Source organism: Pan troglodytes, chromosome 5, assembly GCF_028858775.2.
Source record: "Pan troglodytes isolate AG18354 chromosome 5, NHGRI_mPanTro3-v2.0_pri, whole genome shotgun sequence".
Lineage (NCBI taxonomy): Eukaryota > Metazoa > Chordata > Mammalia > Primates > Hominidae > Pan > Pan troglodytes.
The window spans coordinates 146779035-146794696 of record NC_072403.2 but is presented as its reverse complement, the minus strand read 5'-3'; the positions used below and the strand labels follow the sequence as shown (position 1 = coordinate 146794696).

The 15662-nt window shown below is 43.0% G+C and overlaps 1 protein-coding gene across 2 annotated transcripts in view; it reads left to right on the top strand.

Annotated features, from left to right (window-relative positions):
- Positions 1–13499, top strand: part of ALDH8A1 (aldehyde dehydrogenase 8 family member A1) — a 33322-nt gene extending 19823 nt beyond the window's left edge. For both annotated transcript variants that reach the window (XM_054686926.2, XM_016956325.3), the window contains 2 exons: positions 1708–1869; positions 12014–13499. In XM_054686926.2, the coding sequence (XP_054542901.1) occupies positions 1708–1869; positions 12014–12466 (615 nt within the window). In that variant the 3' untranslated portion in view covers positions 12467–13499. The remainder of the gene's footprint in view (positions 1–1707; positions 1870–12013) is intronic.
- Positions 13500–15662: the final 2163 nt, after the last annotated feature.

Below are 15662 nucleotides of genomic sequence, written 5' to 3'. Positions count from 1 at the left end.
AAAGCTAACAGGCTACAGAATTATTTATAATGAGGAAAGCACCCTGCGCAGTGTCTGGCTTGACGATAGGCACTCAACGAATGATACTGTCCTTTTCTTAATCTCTCCAAAGTCTTTCTTGTGGGCATCTTGGTATGCTTACCTACGCTTTCTAGGCACAGAGCAACAGGGAACTGGGTAAACCCCTCTAGCCTCTTCGTCATGCTCTCCTTCCCTGATGTCACAGGGCACTTGCGCAAATGAAACTATCAAGTGTTTAGACATTTCCCAAGCTAGATATGGAGATGATCCTAACAGCGATCCTGGTTGCAAAAAGAATGTGTTATTTCAAAACATTAACAGTTTAATCTGGACAATGTACCTTTGTACAAATACCAAGACAATCAGGAACCTTCTATTTTCTAAGATTGTTGTGAAGTCAGACACAAACATGGTGAAAATATTTATGCATTTCTGTACTTTTCATGCATAAATAATGCTTTGAAAGTCTAGAATGTGGTTACATGCTAAGTCTAAGTCTAAACTGTTACATGCTATGTTCAAATGATAGGGTTATTTTTCACTGAGAAATCTGTTATAATCCCTCCCCTGTACACTCAGTATCTCTATTTGATGTCTGTGAGGCATCTGAAACCCAGCGTGTCCAAATCAGAGCTCTCGTTTCCCTCCCTCTCCCTTCCTTGCAATACCAATCCTCTTCCCACCTCGTGTCTGCCCTTCCAGGGAACAACACCACCATCCACTCTGCGGCCTACTCTTGTTCTTGCCCTCTCTTTCCATTGACAGGTCCTGTTGGTTCTGTCTTTAAGTTATATCCTGAATCTCATCACTTCTCCAGTGCATCTGTGCCAACTTCATCACACTTAGGAGGTCCCGTGCCCCTGGAAGAATCTGTTGAACTCAGTGGGTCCTTTTCACTCCTCTGCATCTCCATGGATGCCTCCCTGGTCCCAGCTACCTACACGCATCTGGACTTCTGGAATATTCTCTTAACTCCTCTGCTCTGTTCCCACACTTGTTTCCTTCCATCCTATTTTCCCATGGCTGCCAGAATGGGCATTTTAAAATGTAAATCTGATCATATCGTTCTGATGCTTAAAACCTTCCCTTATTTTTTCATGATACTGAGAATAAAACGTAGTCTCTTTATGAACCTATGAGACTGCACGATAGAGCCTTGCTGGCCTCCTGACCTCCTCTCCTACCACACACCTCCTGTCCTTGCCTCCTCTTCCAGCCTCAGCCCCACCCACCTTCTTGCTTTTCCTCATGCACACCAGTTCATTCCTGCTGCAGGTCCTCTGTACTTTGAAGAATTCCCCACCTCCAGATCTTTTCCCGTCTCATGCCTTCACATCAGTCAAGATTCCATGCAAATATCCCCTCTTTGCAAGTGCCCTCCAAGACTTCCTTTCATAAAATAGCTCCCCTCCCCATGCAATCAGTTTCCATTCCCATCCTCTGCTTAATTTTTATGGCTTTGATCACAACCTGAAGTTATATTATTTATCGAGTTTATTTACTTGTGTTTTTGTTTGTCTTTCCCACAAGACTATGTGTTCCACATGGTGGGAACTTTGTCTTATTTACCATTGTACCCCATTGCCTAGACCAGTGCCTGATACATGGCAGGTACTCAAAAGTGCAGGGTGCTCTATCCATGAAGGAGAGTGTCCGCAGCCTTATCCCTGTTCTCATTCTTGGCAGGGTGAAATCTGTCTCTGTACCAGCAGGATCTTTGTCCAGAAGAGCATCTATAGTGAATTTTTAAAGAGATTTGTAGAAGCTACCAGGAAGTGGAAAGTCGGCATTCCCTCTGATCCATTGGTGAGCATGGGTGCTCTGATAAGTGAAGCACATTTGGAGAAAGTAAGTAAATTTCTGCCATGTAAGTTACAGAATAAGTTCTTATTTGAAGAGAAGCTCAGTACAAGCATAGCACAATCAGACTCTGAAATATTGTTAGTTACTACCCCATTTTTGAAAAATTATAACCTGGGAGAAATTGTGGACACAGAGTCTAAACATTGTGGATATGAATATGCAAATGCAGTCCCGGTGAAAGTGCATCCACATGAAATTAATGAACTTGAGAAGTCAGCATGGAGATACCACCAGTAGAGAGGGGAAGCCAAATTTCAAAACATAAAGATCAGCAAATAAGGGTGATATGGAAGAGTGCCAGTGATTTCCACAGGCAAACATCTCTTTGGAAAAGGCCTGCCTCTGGTTTATAGCCAGAAGTGCCAACACAAACAGTCCCAATTGTGTCGTCCTTAGTCAGTGGGGGACCAGAGGTAGCCCATCTGGAAGAAGCCACTGATAGTCTCTGAGTGATTGATGAAACTCAGATCTTTAGGGTCATTTTTTAAAAAGAGAAGATCTGGCCCTTGATGGCAATTTAGGGTTATTTTAATGTATTACCACATGTGACTCCCAAAATAAGTCATACATTTTGGAGTCAGAAGGACTCTGCTTTCAGCTCAGTGCCACTGAGGGAAACTTGTCCCCATCAGCCAGCCAATGAGAGACAGAGAATTTACGTAAGTTTGTAGAAATCCGTGACACTGCACAGTGCACTCCCACTTTGTCTATATTTAACTTTGACTTTCAGGACACTGCAACACAGTTGCCTGCAGATGGAAAGATGAAGTAGCTTGAAGGCCTGTCCTTATTTCTTCTGTTTTCTCAGTGAAATAGGCATCAGGGTGAGGAGGGGAAAAGGTGTTGAAGGTTTCAGGAGGGAGGAGAGGGTATGAAATAATCTCGCAGTAAGTCAGGAGAGAGAAAGGACTGGGAAATGACCAAGTTATTAGCAGAGCAGCTCAAAGGGCTCACTTGAGGCTTATGGTCATTTATTTAAAGTGAGGATGACCAGCATGGCTTGTTTTTCTCCAGCTAAATGTACCTACAAGATTGCAGGTACATAGGCAGTGGTCTCCAGAATGTCCAGGGAGACCAACAGTTGTGGATGGTCCTTCATGGAGTGACGATTTTCCAGGTGCAAGAGACTCCCTTGTTCTCTCTCCTTCTGGCTCTTTTGGACACTAGGGCTCCCTGCCTGCCTGCCCACACCTGCAAATGTCTGGTGAAAAACAATGTTAGTATGCCCAGGACTGCTTCCTGGGAAACAGGAAGGAGTGGAACAAAAGTTAACCTCCTAGAATACCTTTCAGCAGGCTCAGGCAATACTTCAGTGTGAGGTTCCCTGTGCGATTCACTCACTCAGAATTTCAAAGTTCTTTCTGTATCAACTCAACAGATACACCATTTTTTTTTCTATTTTAGTCGCTGCCATAATAACTATTTTAGTTACCCAGTGAGAGAATATATATTAGTGAAACAAATAAAAGTATTGACTTTTCTGTATCAGTTGAATGATCTCTGTGTGTGTGTAAGAGAGAGAAAGGGAGAGAGAAATTGATGCCACACTTTGACTCATATTGGTAGCTATGGCTTTTCTCTGTGATACTCTAAATATTTGTCTTCAATGTGTTGTAATTCCTGTGGACTTTCATACAATATTTTTAATGCCCAGTATGTTCCTGCTTGGCCACAGGAGGCTTCTTCTTCTTCTTCTTTTTTTCTTTTTTAACATGTGCTAAACTGAAATGGGCCACTGTTGGAGAATTAAATATTTAATATTGTGATGACTTATACAAGACGCTAATGAGTTCTAGTAATTGGCATAGATTGCAGATTCTATGTGTTTATGAAATGCAACACTAGATAGGCAACATGCCCTCACCTTTAAAACTACTCCAAGGGCCCTCTCTTTAACCTGCTCTCCTGTCCTTCTGAGCCCACTGGAGGCCCACCTATAGGCATCTCTGTCCTCTGACAACAGGCGGCCTCAGGTGGTCTCAACTGCTCTGCTGCACATGGACAACAAGACCGCTCTCTACTGAGCCTTGGTTCCTTTCAGTGGAGAATGGTAATCAAGACAAGCATTTGAGCTTAAGGGTGCCCATTAGGAGATTTCCTATTATGTGACAAGTGGTCCAATGGCATCCAAGAAGAGGTGGCTTAAAACTTTGTGGTGCTTCACACACACTGCCCCTTTTTTTTTTTGAGATAGAGTCTTACTCTGTCGCCCAGGCTGGAGTGCAATGGCGTGGTCTTGGCTCACTGCAACCTCCTCCTCCTGGGTTCAAGCAGTTCTCCTTCCTCAGCCTCCCAAGTAGCTGGGACTACAGGTGTGTGCCACCACACCCGTTAATTTTTATATTTTTAGTAGAGACAGGGTTTCACCATGTTGGCCAGGGTGATCTTGATCTCTTGACCTCAGGTGATCCGCCCACCTTGGCCTCCCAAAGTGCTGGGATTACAGGTGTGAGCCACCATGCCTGGCCACACTGCCTTTTTTAAGAAGGGTCCTGGCCGGGTGTGGTGGCTTATGCCTGTAATCTCAGCAGTTTGGAAGGCTGAGGCGGGCAGATCATTTGAGGTCAGGAGTTTAAGACTAGCCTGGCCAACATGGTGAAACCCTGTCTCTACTAAAAATACAAAAATTAGCTAAGCAGTAGTGGCGCACGCCTGTAATCCCAGCTACTTGGGAGGCAGAGGCAGGAGAATTGCTTGAGCCTGGGAGGTGGAGGTTGCAGTTTCTGCCACTGCCCTCCAGTCTGGGTCACAGAATGAGACCCTGTCTCAAAAAAAAAAAAAAAAAAAAAAAAAAAAAGAAGGGTCCTGAGTCTATGCTGATATTTCTAATGTACCTAAATTACCTTTTAAACCTTGCTCTAATATCATAATTATTTCATCACTGGTGATGATGTGTCATGCTGTGTATGATCATACCCCATGTTACTCACAGTCAATGCCTAAGTCTTTAGAATAACCTAAGAAACTGGCTACGATCTGTTCCATTACCTCTGTGACCTTCCCTTTCTTCATTCCACTCCTGCGTACTGGCCTCCCTGTTCTTCCTGGAAAATACCAGGCACCCTCCTCCTTCTTGGCCCTTGCTCTTGTTGCTCACACTGTCTGGAATGCTCTTCCTTCAGATGCACGCATGGCTCTCTCCTTCCCCTTCTGAGAGTAGATGTCACCTGAATGAGGGCTTTCCTGCCTACCCTATATACAGTGGTACCTTTTAAAACTTTGACTTCTTTGGAGCTTTATTTTTCTCCATGGTTCTTACTGTCATCTGACATGCAATATATATATATCTTATCCCTTTACTGACTATCTTCTCTGGACTAGAATGTCAGCTTCTTGGTCGGTTTTATTCATTGCTGTATCTTTAGACTCTAGAAAGCTCCTGGAACATAGTAGGTGCATAGTATTTGTTGGGTGAATGACTGAATTAACACCACATGATGTGTTCCAGTTACAATATATTCCCCAAATTTAAGGTATCCATTTTCCTTGAATTCTTCTTGATCCTTAGCTTAAACTACCTGGAATGGGTCCAAAATGCACAAGTCCTGGCCGTCGCTGGCCAGCATCAAGACTCTGAAAGGAAAAACAAAATAAACACAAAAACTAAAACCCAGTCTTTCTCCAAGGAAATGCTTGAAACCATCCGAGCCTGGAGCCTCTAGTATCACTGATCATTAAATCATAACCATGATAAAGGGGCCATATAGACACATACATGCCTTTGTGGTTTGGCTTGAAATTCCTCTTTAACTCTTCATCATTGGTACAAGTATTGGTGATTCCAGCTTAGGTCACAAGTAGTTTTAGTATCTAGTTTTCTGAAAACATTTGGTTAAATATGGATCTTTAATACCTCAGTAGTATACAAATCTAACTTTTTAAATGCCAATTTAGAAATCTGAAAAATTACATCTAGATTATTATCAAAAATAATTTCAAATTTCTACAGCATTACTACAAATATACAAGTGAAAAAATTTCTGCAGGTTCATATTTCTCCACTGTTCTTGTGTTTCTCAAGAATCAACTTATTAAAAAGGTACCAAGATATTTCTATTATACTACATTTTAGTTAAAGACATCATTCACATTTGGAATGCCTCCCAAATTCTCAAATTTTAGTTTTGTGTTTTGGTGATTCCTAGTAGTTTTTATCACCCATAAAATAAATACAGAATTTAGTGAGTTTAGGTGTCAGAATATTTCAGCATAAAATATCCATATTTTTCCCTAGAGTAAAATATTTACCCTGAACATTGTTGTCTGTGAGTGACTCCACAGAGAAGACCTAGATTACCTTTTCTTTAGTAGGTTTGTGGTTAGAATCTTTCAATCTAAAATAACAACATAGAGAAGGACCCTCTAAAGAAAATAAAAGTGACTTTATTTGGGAATGAATGCCAGAAGATTATGAACTGGGATATGCGTCTTGTGATGGATTCTGGGCATAGCCAGAGAGGTAAAGGAAGACGAGGGTTTTTAAAGGTAAAATGAGGAAGGTGACAGAATGTTGTTTTGAAACAATTATTGTTGGCTACAAGAACCAATAATAAGGGTGATTTATTATTAAATGGGGGCAACAGTCCAAGGTTGAGTGGACAGTTACTGTATAAACATCCTTGTAGAAGTAGTTTTTGGGCAAGGTTGTGGTGGCCTTTGTGCAAGGTTGTGGTTTTGTAGAGTCTCTTGTGATAGTTTTTGTTATCAGGCAAGTATGTATGAGGACTCTGTCCATGGCAGATGGTAGCAGAGGACTCAGTTTGCAAGTGCATGTCCCAGTAGCACCGGCATACAGGTGGGAGGGACACCCTTCTCTGAGTTTCTGAAGATGTGTCCCTCTCTGGCCGGCCCTCCTTCTGCCTCAGCCCAGCTCCCTATTTGGATTTTGTCAAGCGAGTTCTTATCTGAATCCGGACTAAGACATGCAGGGAGAGCTTGGTTTCCCTCGGGCTCCCCTTGTCCTGGCCAGGTCCAAGCTGTGCATGCAGGGAATCAGGGGACCTAGACTACTTTGCCAGGCTTGACCACAATGACTCCCAGGAAGAAGATTCTCGTGTCAGAGCTCCTAATATTTTTACAACTAATTTTCATCCCTTGCACCTCCCTAATAATAAATTTGCCTTAACATAGTGCTTATGTCACCCCATCTTATACACCATGTTTTTACCAACTCCATCTTCCCCTAAAGGAAGGAGAAATGAGAAGGCCACTAGTCCTCATTCCTCATTATTTCTAGCATCACAGCTGCAGAAGCTGTGGACAAAAACCAAGATTTCTAATAGATCTAAACCACTTATTATATTCAATATTTTTAAAACTTGAAATATTGGCAAAGCCCTAGACGTGGTGCCAGCTTCTCCTGGACGTATCTAAATCCAGAAATGCCATCTTCTACTAAACCAAATTATGCCTGAAAATCAAGCATCTGTTTCACATGTTAGTTGCATTATCTTAATATCATTTCAATTTAGTATACTTAGGTGCCATGGATCACTTTGGAAATGATGAATCTTAGCAGTTATCACATTTTTCTGACCACATTAAAATATAAGGCCATAGACTCAAATTTATCTTTTAAAAAAAACTTTTGAAAACCCCTAGATATTTTTACCATTGAATGCTTTCTCTCTCAGTCAATTTTTCTTTCTTTCTTTTTTTTAATAAACCTTCGCTGGGCACGGTGGCTCATGCCTGTAATCCTAGCACTGTGGGAGGCCGAGGCAGGAAGATCACTTGAGCCCAGGTGTTCCAGAGCAGCCTGGGCAACATGGCAAAACCCTGTCTCTAAAAATTATACAAAAAAATTTAGCCAGGCGTGGTAGTGCGTGCCTGTAGTCCCAGCTACTCAGGAGGCTGAGGCAGGAGGATCACCTGAACCCCAGGAGGTCAAGGTTGCAGTGAGCTGAGATCACACCACTGAATTCCAGTCTGGGCGACAGTGAGATGCTGTCTCAAAAAATAAAATAATCCTTCTACTTTGTAATAATTTAAGATTTATAGAACGTTTCAAAGATAAGGCAGAGAGTTTTTATATCCACTCACCCAGTTTTTCCTGTTGTTGGCATCTTACAGTCCTAAGGTACATCTGTTCATGCTAACAAACCAGCACGTTACTATCAACTCAACCGAAGACTTTTCAATCAATTACTTTTGATTTTCTGCTTGATCCTTATAGAAAATAATTTTTCAGCAACTATTCTTATTAAAACTAAGTATAGCTAAATAGTTTGCACTCATCTCAGAATGCTCCAAAATTCCACTGCTTCAAAGGGGAAAGATTTTGGACATGGTTAAAAAGTTATTCACTGTTAGATCGGGTGCAGTGGCTCATGCCTGTAATCCCAGCACTTTGGGTGGCTGAGGCGGGTGGATCACTTTAGGTCAGGAGTTTGAGACCAGCCTGGCCAACGTGGTGAAACCCCATCTCTACTAAAAATACAAAAATTAGCCAGGCATGGTGGCTCGCATCTGTAGCCCCAGCTACTCGGGAGGCTGAGGCAGGAGAATCGCTTGCACCCGGGAGGCAGAGGTTGCAGTGAGCCGAGATCACACCATTGCACTCCAGCCTGGGTGACAGAGTGAGACTCTGTCTCAAAAAAAGAAAAAAAAGTTATTCAAGGTTATTCACTGTTGAAAACTTGAAAATGGTACTTAGCAGCAGCCAAGTTTTTCAAGGCAAAAACAATAAGGATGGTATTTCCATAACCACAGCACATCTAAAACGCTGCTATCTATGTGGCTTGCCTTGTTTTGTTGTCCTCTCTGTCTGATCCCTCCCACATAGAGTAGAACTCCTCTCAGCTCTGCCCGCAATGCCTCCTCTCTATAAAGCCTCAGGAGGATCTACCTTCTGCTGGGAAGCAGGCTGCTGACCCCATGTTCCTGTGGCTTAGAGGATCACTGAGCATCTGCCATCCTCACTGCTCCACTCTGAGCGTGTGCACAGATGAAATGAGATATGGCTTTACACCGAGTGAGCCTCCCACCAGCTGGACTCCTCATGAGGCTTTCAGCTCAGTTCTAGCGAGAAAGCCCTGCTGTCTCTGCCCTTTGGGAGAGAGCTAGTAGAAACACCTAGAGAAATGTTAAGTATGGCCTCTTCAGATTGTGACTCTTCAGTTCCGTGTGCCAAACCATCTGGGCTGGAGGAGGCAGTGGATGCCCTCTGCTGACAGTCATCTTTCCTAATGTTACCCTAGAAAGCTTTGGGGCTGAGTGCCCAGGAAGACTGGGCTGCCATCTGCATTCCAGCACTCTCTGCCCCTGCAGTGTGTTTTTGTCTTCTCCAAATCAAATTGGCCATGTGGAGTCTGGAGTTTTCGTGTCCGCCCTACCTCTGCATGATTGCCACAATAGGTGGCGATGCCTTTGGTGAAATAATCCAATTAGAATATGTAAAAGTTGTTTTGTAATGGCCAAGGGCTCAAGGACTTATGGAGATACAGCATGCTCCTAAACGGAGGTATGATTTCCCTGGGTCTCAGTGACTCCATGGGGATGCTCAGTAACCTGCAGGGGATTCTATCCTTGTGGCTTGAAGATAAGTCTCCATTTGCCTTTTCGCAGGGTTGCTTTTTGTTTTTCTTTCTACCTGCTGAATCCTTCCCTACTTGACACTCTGGAGGATCTGGCTGTGTACCTGCCTACCCAAAGATGCAGGCAACTATATAGAGAGAATTCTGGAGGGTTTACAATGAGGCCAGAGGAAGCACAGAAGAAGCTGATGGGTGCATCCCCTGCTAGGGCCAGGCTTCAGACCTAACCAAGGCCCACTGTTGCAGTTTCCTGTCCCCTTTTGTCAGATGAAAAACCTGACCTACAGAATGAGGGGCATCTCTGAGGTCTCTCAGCTAATAAGTGTCGGGTCAGTCATTTCATCATCATCACCAACATCATCAATAACAACAGAGGCTGACAGTCAAAAAGGCTTACTATGTACTAGGCGTCATGCTAAATCTTTTGTATTTATTATTTTATTTAATCCTCTCAAGAGCCCTATGAATTAGTGACTGTGTTAATTCTATGTTTCAGATAAGGAAACTGAGGCACAGGACATCTAAAAGCCCTCAGCTAGTAAATGGGTGAACTGGGATTTGAATACAGCTTGGCGCTCGGGTTACTCTTCTAACCCCTGTACTCTGACTTTATGTCTAAAGCTACTGAGTACTAACTATTCTCTCTCCTGAAGAAAAAATTTTATAATAATTTCTTATATTTATAGCATATTACTAGTCATGGTTTTTTTCTCCCCCCCAGAAGTTATTGAAAATCTCTGTTCCCAAGCTGCTGGGGTAGATATTATCTAGTCATACTTTCTCTAGGAAATGAATTCAATTAGTGTGAGTCACCTTACATATTAAATGTTTTGATAAGTTCACAGTTTGAAGACTGACACTTCTCTTTATCTTTTATGATTCCAAGAGCTTCTGAGAGATAAATCATGTGATCACATTCGACATAATCGTCTAAAGCCAGGTACTCCTCGTGGGGTGCTGAATCATTGATGAAGTTCAGCCACTGCCTCCCAGCAGGGCCTCTGGACAGCTGCACCTCCATTCCCCTATTCACACAGGACACTCACCTTCGGAACCTTTTAATTAGTGTGGATGAGTTATTTTCAAAAAAAGAAAGAGGGTACGGATCAAGAGAGGTACAAACTTATTTTAGTTTCTACCCACAAACTAGAATAGCGTTATGTTCTGGGAAAGCTTTGAGATCACTATGGATGTTGGGAGTGGAAGTTAATGGAAGGGAATATAAATCTGTACCAAATGCTCTATTTTTTAAAAAAGTCTTGAGCTGGGTGTGGTGGCTCATTCCTGTAATCCCAGCACTTTGGGCGGATCCCTTGAGACCAGGAGTTGAAGACCAGCCTGGGCAACATAGCAAGACCCCATCTCTATAGGAAATTAAACAAAATGTATTAGACGTGATGACTTGTGTCTATAGGCTCAGCTACTCGAGAGGCTGAGGTGGGAGGATCTCTTCAGTCCAGGAGTCTTCAAGGCTGCAGCAAGCCATGGTGGTGCCACTGCATTGCAGCCCAGGTGACAGAGTGAGACACTGTCTGTAAAAAATGTCTTTAACTTCATGGCTTATTAATTCTACAAACTTGGAGCAAATTTAATAATAGAATAATATTACCTCTATTTTACATGGAAAATATACATATAGTTCTACACTGAATATAGTTCTACAATGGAGTTCTAATGTAATCCTGGGGCAGAATGCTCGCTAGATAAGTAAAAATCCAAAATATTATTGCAAAATTTACCCTGTCTTTGGTTTACTTCTTTACTGCTGTTCTACATTTTTAATTTTTAGGACTACTTTTATACTTCTCTTTTGCTTATAATACCTCTTGGGGTAGAAAAACATATAATTGTGACTTCAACAATGTTTATATATATATAATTATTATGAGCTATTTCTACAACCATTGTTAATATACATCTGTCATTATCTCTGAGTCACTGAGTTAACTAGCTACATAATTTATTTCCCATTATAGTTAGCTAAAATATATTACCTAGATATATTTTCAGAGTATATTCAGTAATGAGACTAGAAATTAGAAATGATTTGTTCTGGAAGCTCATCTATTAAAGGGCATTCTGGCCTTTAACTAAATCTTACACATCTTTCTCTTCCCATTTTCTGCAATGGACATAGCTCCCAAAAAGGGAGAAAATATTCTTTCGTGTATTTAACTACAGAATATACCTGAGTGTGAATTCTAACTTTACTGTTTATTAGCTCTATGAACCATTCATATTTTTTACACTCAATTATACTATCAGCAAATAGAAGATAATAATAGATTAACAATAGCTAATAATGTTTTGAGACAATCAAGTGAGATTGTATGGAAAGCACTTATCTGAGTTCCTGGCACTTAGACATTAAATAATTACTTCCCTCCCTTATGTATGAAAGGTGAATGCCCAAATGATGCTTGGAGCGCCTCTGCCCTCTGGCTTAGCAGCTGAGTGATAAGATAATCGACCATAGATTTCTTAGGAATGACCTTATCCCTCCTTCCGAGATGATTAGAAAACATTGAATTTTCTGCTGATTTGTGTGAAGCCACATGGTAAGACATTGCTAATTATGATTTTTACCCACGCAGGTCAGAAGTTACGTCAAGAGAGCTCTTGCTGAAGGTGCCCAAATTTGGTGCGGTGAGGGAGTGGATAAGTTGAGCCTCCCTGCCAGGAACCAGGCAGGCTACTTTATGCTTCCCACGGTGATAACAGACATTAAGGATGAATCCTGCTGCATGACGGAAGAGATATTTGGTCCAGTGACGTGTGTCGTCCCCTTTGATAGTGAAGAGGAGGTGATTGAAAGAGCCAACAACGTTAAGTATGGGCTGGCGGCTACCGTGTGGTCCAGCAATGTGGGGCGCGTCCACCGGGTGGCTAAGAAGCTGCAGTCTGGCTTGGTCTGGACCAACTGCTGGCTCATCAGGGAGCTGAACCTTCCTTTCGGGGGGATGAAGAGTTCTGGAATAGGTAGAGAGGGAGCCAAGGACTCTTACGACTTCTTCACTGAGATCAAAACCATCACCGTTAAACACTGATCTTTGCTAATGGTGGAGCCACTATGGCCAATGCCTGGCTGCAGGCATCAGTTGTTCAATGTGGTGGATGAAAATCATGGCATGAATTCCAGCTATGCCTTGACTTGGCAGAAGGTTATCTCTAGCTTATCCTCAGTTCGTAGTAATTTTACCCACTAGTGAAGAGATACTGTCTATTTTCAATGTGGACTCGGAAAAAAAGACTTATAAGTAGGAAGATAGAACAATGATGCCAAACAGTTGTCAGGCTCCTCCCAGTTTATGTTTTCATAGTGTTTCTTTCATCATCTTCATTGAACTCTTGGGAATCTCCAGATAATCAGATTATTTCATTTGCAAGTATATGGTAAATTTTAAAAAATATGCAATCAGGCACAGTGCCTCATGCCTATAATCCCAGCACTTTGGGAGGCCAAGGTGGGTGGATCACTTGAGTTCAGGAGTTCGAGATCAGCCTAGGCAATATGGTGAAATCCTGTCTTTACCAAAAGTTTAAAAATTAGATTGGTGTGGTGCCGTCTGCCTATAGCCCCAGCTACTTGGGAGGCTGAGGTGGGAGGATCGCTTGAGCCCAGGCGGTTGAGGCTGCAGTGAGCCATGATCATTCCACTGCATTTCAGCCTGGGGGATACAGTGAGACCTTGTCTTTTAAAAAAAAATGCTGCAAAACCAAAAATAAATAGCCATAATTTGCCATCTTTGGAGAGATTATGGAGATAATCTCCTTGTCTATTAGCCACTAGCATGGCTAATTGATCATTGATTGTACCTCATTACATAAGGGGGCAGTGGACGTCTTTGGAATTTGTTAGGGGAAGGCTATGTGGTAAGCTCTACTAAATGTATCTGTACAAGGATGAAGAAAAACAAAATAACTACTACTTTTGGAGGAAACTTGGAACAAGAAGAGTACATAGTTTGATCTATTCCTACAGTCGAGTCTAATCAATTCCATTTCTTAGTGTATGCATCTAATGAGGCTTACAACTTGCTAACCCCAAAAGAAGCAATAAATGTTAAGCAATTTTAGTAACCAGTATGGCATGTATCTTATTTTTGAATGCATTCCTCCTTATCCCCATCCTCTTAGGAATATGGACGTTTTACTAAGTAATAAAGATTTCAAATGCTTTTTTTTTTTTGGATCCCCAAATGATCACAGGAGAAAACTGAGGTTTACAGAGCTCGAGCAACATACCCAAGATCACACACATGATATGGGTAGAGGTAGGGTTTGAACCCAGGACTTTCAGGCTCCAAAACCCATGATCTCTCACCCCCTTCCACTTGCCTTAGCTGGTGCTCAGGAAGCAGTGAAGTACCTGTGGTTCCTGGCACACATGGTGTTTCGTCTCCCCTCCAAGTCTCCTTCTTGTTTTGCCTCCTCCATCCTCTCTCCTACCCACCTCCACTTCAAGGCCCTTCCTCAGTGGCCGAGCAACTCAGGAACACCTCCAGCACGGGCCTTCCTACACTGATGGGAGTGATCTGTTTGCATGTCTGTCTCCATAACTGGACAGGAGTGTCGAAGGCCGAGGCTGCTGGTACTGTACTCTGAAGAGTCTCAATTTATAGCATAGTGCCTGGCATACAGAAGGTGCTCAAAGCAAGTTCTGGGAAGGGAACAAAGTCTTCCTGGTGCTCTGGGGTATTTGTTCCATGGTTTGTGTGTGTGTGGTTGAGGGTGATGAGAGGGGAAGACCAAGCTTTACAATTTTGCTTAGGATTTCAGATATATTGGCTTGCTTGCAACTGCTGAGAAATAAAAGCCAGCCCCTTTCAGATCAAGTGATGTTGTTGGATTATACCTGGCTCTAGATTCTACCTTCCCTTCTCCTTTCCTCGCCTCTTCTGTTCCTCAGCTGAGTCCCCTTGACCTTAATCACTTTAGTGAAGAACCAATTTGAACATCAGCAGGAGGAATTTCAGCAACTCCAGTCTCTAGGAATTTGCATCTTCACTCTCGTAAATGGGCTGGCTGAAGCTCATCCTTATTCCTGAGACCCAAGCCATATCTTGATTCCAAATTCTAGCAACTGACTCCTTGCTCCCTGTGCCTGGACAGCCACCTTCCACCAGCTTGTCTTTGCCCAGGAGACTGTTCTCTCCATGGCTTAGAGTCAGCCCTGCTCTTGTTTGTTCCTGTCTCGGCCCTGGGTCCTGCCTGCGGAGGGGCCTGCTTCCAGCTGACAGACATCCTGGATGCCATTTCCCTACTTCTGGGTCTTTTGGATCTCTAAAACTCCTCCTGGGCTCATAAGGCAGCCTCATTAATGCCCATTTGAACAAATGCTTTTCCTCCAGCCAACACTATTCCATCTCTCAGTTGTTATAACATTGTCTGAATCTTAGCAGTGGAGCTAGAACTTTCCTAGTTTTGTTCCACCCCCTTCAAGTGAGTGAGTACGGATCCGAGACTGAACTCCTCCCAGGCCATCCATGCAGTCTCAGGTCCCCACAGCAGCTGAGGCACCACTCCATTCTGTGCCTACACTGCAGCAGAGTCCCATAGGACTGGTGTATCCTGACTTGGGGCTTCCACACCCCTGCCATACTGTGCTCAGAACTAACAATAGAGAGAATTGGGGTGAGGGTGTCCACAAGGGCTTTATTTTTTAAGCCAGTTGATGGGCACATAAGTGTTCACTATATTATTTCATAAGGCAGAATTATTTACACACCAAAAAGGAAAGTGGATCATATTGAAGGGACAGCCAGGAACAGGCTGAGAGGAGAAGCTGAGAAAAGATGGGAGAGACACCTCCTGGCAGAGCCCAGAGGTCCCAAGCTTGAGGCTCAAGGATGGACAGCAGCTGAGGAGTAGTGCTTCTTAGACTCGGAAGTGCTCCTGAAACACCAGGGACTCTGTTAAAATACAGATTTGGATTCAGTAGTTCTGCGGTGGGACCTGAGATTGCACTTGGAGTGTCGAAGAATTAGAAGACACTGATTAGAAGACAGGTGCCTCCTGTCCTCTTCCTAGGTTTCAGGAGAAGCTGGCTACATTTGCTCCCTGCTGGAGACACTAGAGTAGAAGAACTTCCCAGGAATGCCTCTAATGGAGCTCCAGGCACAAAGCTTGAGATAGCTCAGGACGTTCCGTGCAATGCTGGGGAGGAGGAAGGGAAAGGCAGCCCCATCTTGGAGTGAGATGCACTGCCAAATTTCACCACCCAAGGCAAAGTCCTCCTCCCTG